Genomic DNA, 2,393 nt, shown 5'->3' with positions numbered 1-2,393 from the left:
AAGTCTTGAACTTTAGGAAGATCTACCATAGTAGAATTAAACAAATTAGATTTTCAAAATTCATGTTGTCCAGGTCACATTCCAATAGAGATTGGTCACCTTGTTAATTTGACAGAGTTGCAATTGGAAGTAAACAATTTCAATGGACCATTGCCAGAAGAGATTGGAAACATGACATACCTTCGCTACTTATGGCTCAACAATAACAATTTAAATGGTATCATATTCTCTCTCACACATACACATGATACAATCCCCTATTACATGATATTCTTGATGATGCAAAACACATGTATGGAATGACCTCTTAACCTTTTGGAAATGAAAACATTCTTAATAATCGAACTTCAACTTCAAAATATTAATGAAACCCACTTTTTATAATAATTTAGGAAACCAAAGGAACTAATTAAAAGGAAACAATGAAACCCACTCGTTTAACTCATATATTTGTATTATAGGGTTGTGCACAGTTGCTATTGTATGCTTAATGTTATATACAAAGATTAAGAAATAAAAATTTCCTATTACTATATGTCACTAGCTATACTATACAGTGCTATCTCTAGTACAATACATTTTAAGGTCAAACTGTATTTTCAACGGGCGTGGTTCCCTGCTATACTTCTTCCACAGCAGGAAGTGATGTGCTCCCACGACATGATATTTTTTAATAAGAATTAATATTTTAATATTTATTTTATGGATAAAATAACATGCTGTGACAGCACAACACTCCTCATGTGGAGGAAGGACAACAAGGGATCCATGCCCATTTTCATCTTTCACCCTTTATACTTTATAGGGTGCTACCTCTAGTAGTACATTTTAAGATCATCTATTGTTTTGATGAATTTCAAGCTTGACATACTCAAAATGAACTTGCAGGTCCGATACCATCCACCATTGTGAATCAATCAAGACTGCTTAGTTTAGTGCTCGATTCGAACAACTTAAGTGGAAAGATTACACCGTTCATTTTTCGCTCCCCCGACATTAAGTTTTTATCCATTGTAAATAACAATCTATGGGGACCACTTCCACCCTTCATTTGCAACAATACAAGTCTTGAATTTCTTGATTTTTCAAACAATAACTTGAGTGGAAGTATACCTCTCTGTCTATTTGAAAATTTGAAGAATCTTCAAGTTCTTAATCTGGGTAGAAACAACATGACTGGTTGGATCCCTGATAATATTTCTCCCAATTGTAGCCTAAAGACTTTAGATGTGAGTCACAACAATTTGGTAGGTGGTGTTCCACTTTCTCTAGAGAATTGCACTTCCTTAGAAGTTATGAATGTGAGAAACAATCAAATAGTTGGTAATTTCCCATGTATGCTCCCATCTAGCTTGCGGTTGCTTGTGTTGCGCTCGAACAGATTCCACGGGGAGATCACATGTCAAAAGAGTTGGCCAAGTCTTCAAATCATTGACATAGCTTCCAATAATTTCAATGGCAATCTATATCCTTTCAACTTCACAAATTGGAGAGGAATGGTGTTGGATCGTGATGCAGAGTTGGACCGTATCAACTTAGGTTTCATGGCTTCGTACATGGGATTCTACAAAGGGAACGAGGTGACATTAACCATTAAAGGGCTAGAGCTCGAGCTTGTCAAGATTTGGCCAGAGTTTATCTCTATTGACTTCTCTTGCAATAATTTTCATGGCGAAATCCCCATGGAAATTGGTGAGCTCAACTCACTCTATCTTCTCAACTTATCTCACAATGCTCTCAGCGGTCGAATCCCAAAGTCATTTGGCAAGTTGAGGCAACTTGGATCACTTGACCTCTCAATGAACCAGCTCACAGGGGAGATACCAAAGGAGATCGCGTCGCTCACATTCCTCGGTGTGATGAATGTATCTCACAACAAGCTAGTTGGAGAGATTCCAATAGGGAATCAGTTGCAAACATTTTCTGCTGATTCATTTGAAGGGAACACAGGATTGTGCGGTCTCCCTCTGCACATTAGCTGCACGAATCCATCACTGCGGTTTGTGGAAGTGGAATCGGATAGGGAGATTGAGTGGGATTATGTGTTTGTTGCGGCTGGATATGTTGTGGGATTAGGAGGCTTCTCTTGGGTGCTTTTACTTTGTCGAAGTTTTAGGTATAAGTACTTTGAGAAACTTGAGGATGTTTTCGAGAAGATGTTTGAGTGTTGCCAACGCCGGAAATAGGAGATAGACGGAGTTGTGAGGAATGAGGTTAGAAGAGACAATAGTGGTGATGAAGTTTAGTTATCCAAGAATGTGTTGGTAATAGTATGAATATGTTTGCTTTAATTATCCAATGTTTTGTAAGGTTCATTATCAGTGTATTTGTTATCTTATCATTGGAGGGCATGTGCCGTCATCTTTTGAAATTATAGAGAAAACGAGCAAACT

At 37.6% G+C, this 2,393-nt stretch overlaps 1 protein-coding gene across 1 annotated transcript; it reads left to right on the top strand.

Moving 5' to 3' along the window:
- The first annotated feature begins 1,172 nt into the window (after positions 1-1,172).
- LOC125189871 (receptor-like protein 33) lies at positions 1,173-2,186 on the top strand. Its single transcript, XM_048087098.1, has one exon. The coding sequence runs from the start codon at positions 1,173-1,175 to the stop codon at positions 2,184-2,186; it is 1,014 nt and encodes a 337-aa protein (XP_047943055.1).
- The last annotated feature ends 207 nt before the right edge of the window (positions 2,187-2,393 follow it).

The sequence above is a fragment of the Salvia hispanica genome, chromosome 5, assembly GCF_023119035.1.
Source record: "Salvia hispanica cultivar TCC Black 2014 chromosome 5, UniMelb_Shisp_WGS_1.0, whole genome shotgun sequence".
Classification (NCBI taxonomy): domain Eukaryota; kingdom Viridiplantae; phylum Streptophyta; class Magnoliopsida; order Lamiales; family Lamiaceae; genus Salvia; species Salvia hispanica.
This window is presented reverse-complemented; position numbering and strand designations above follow the sequence as displayed.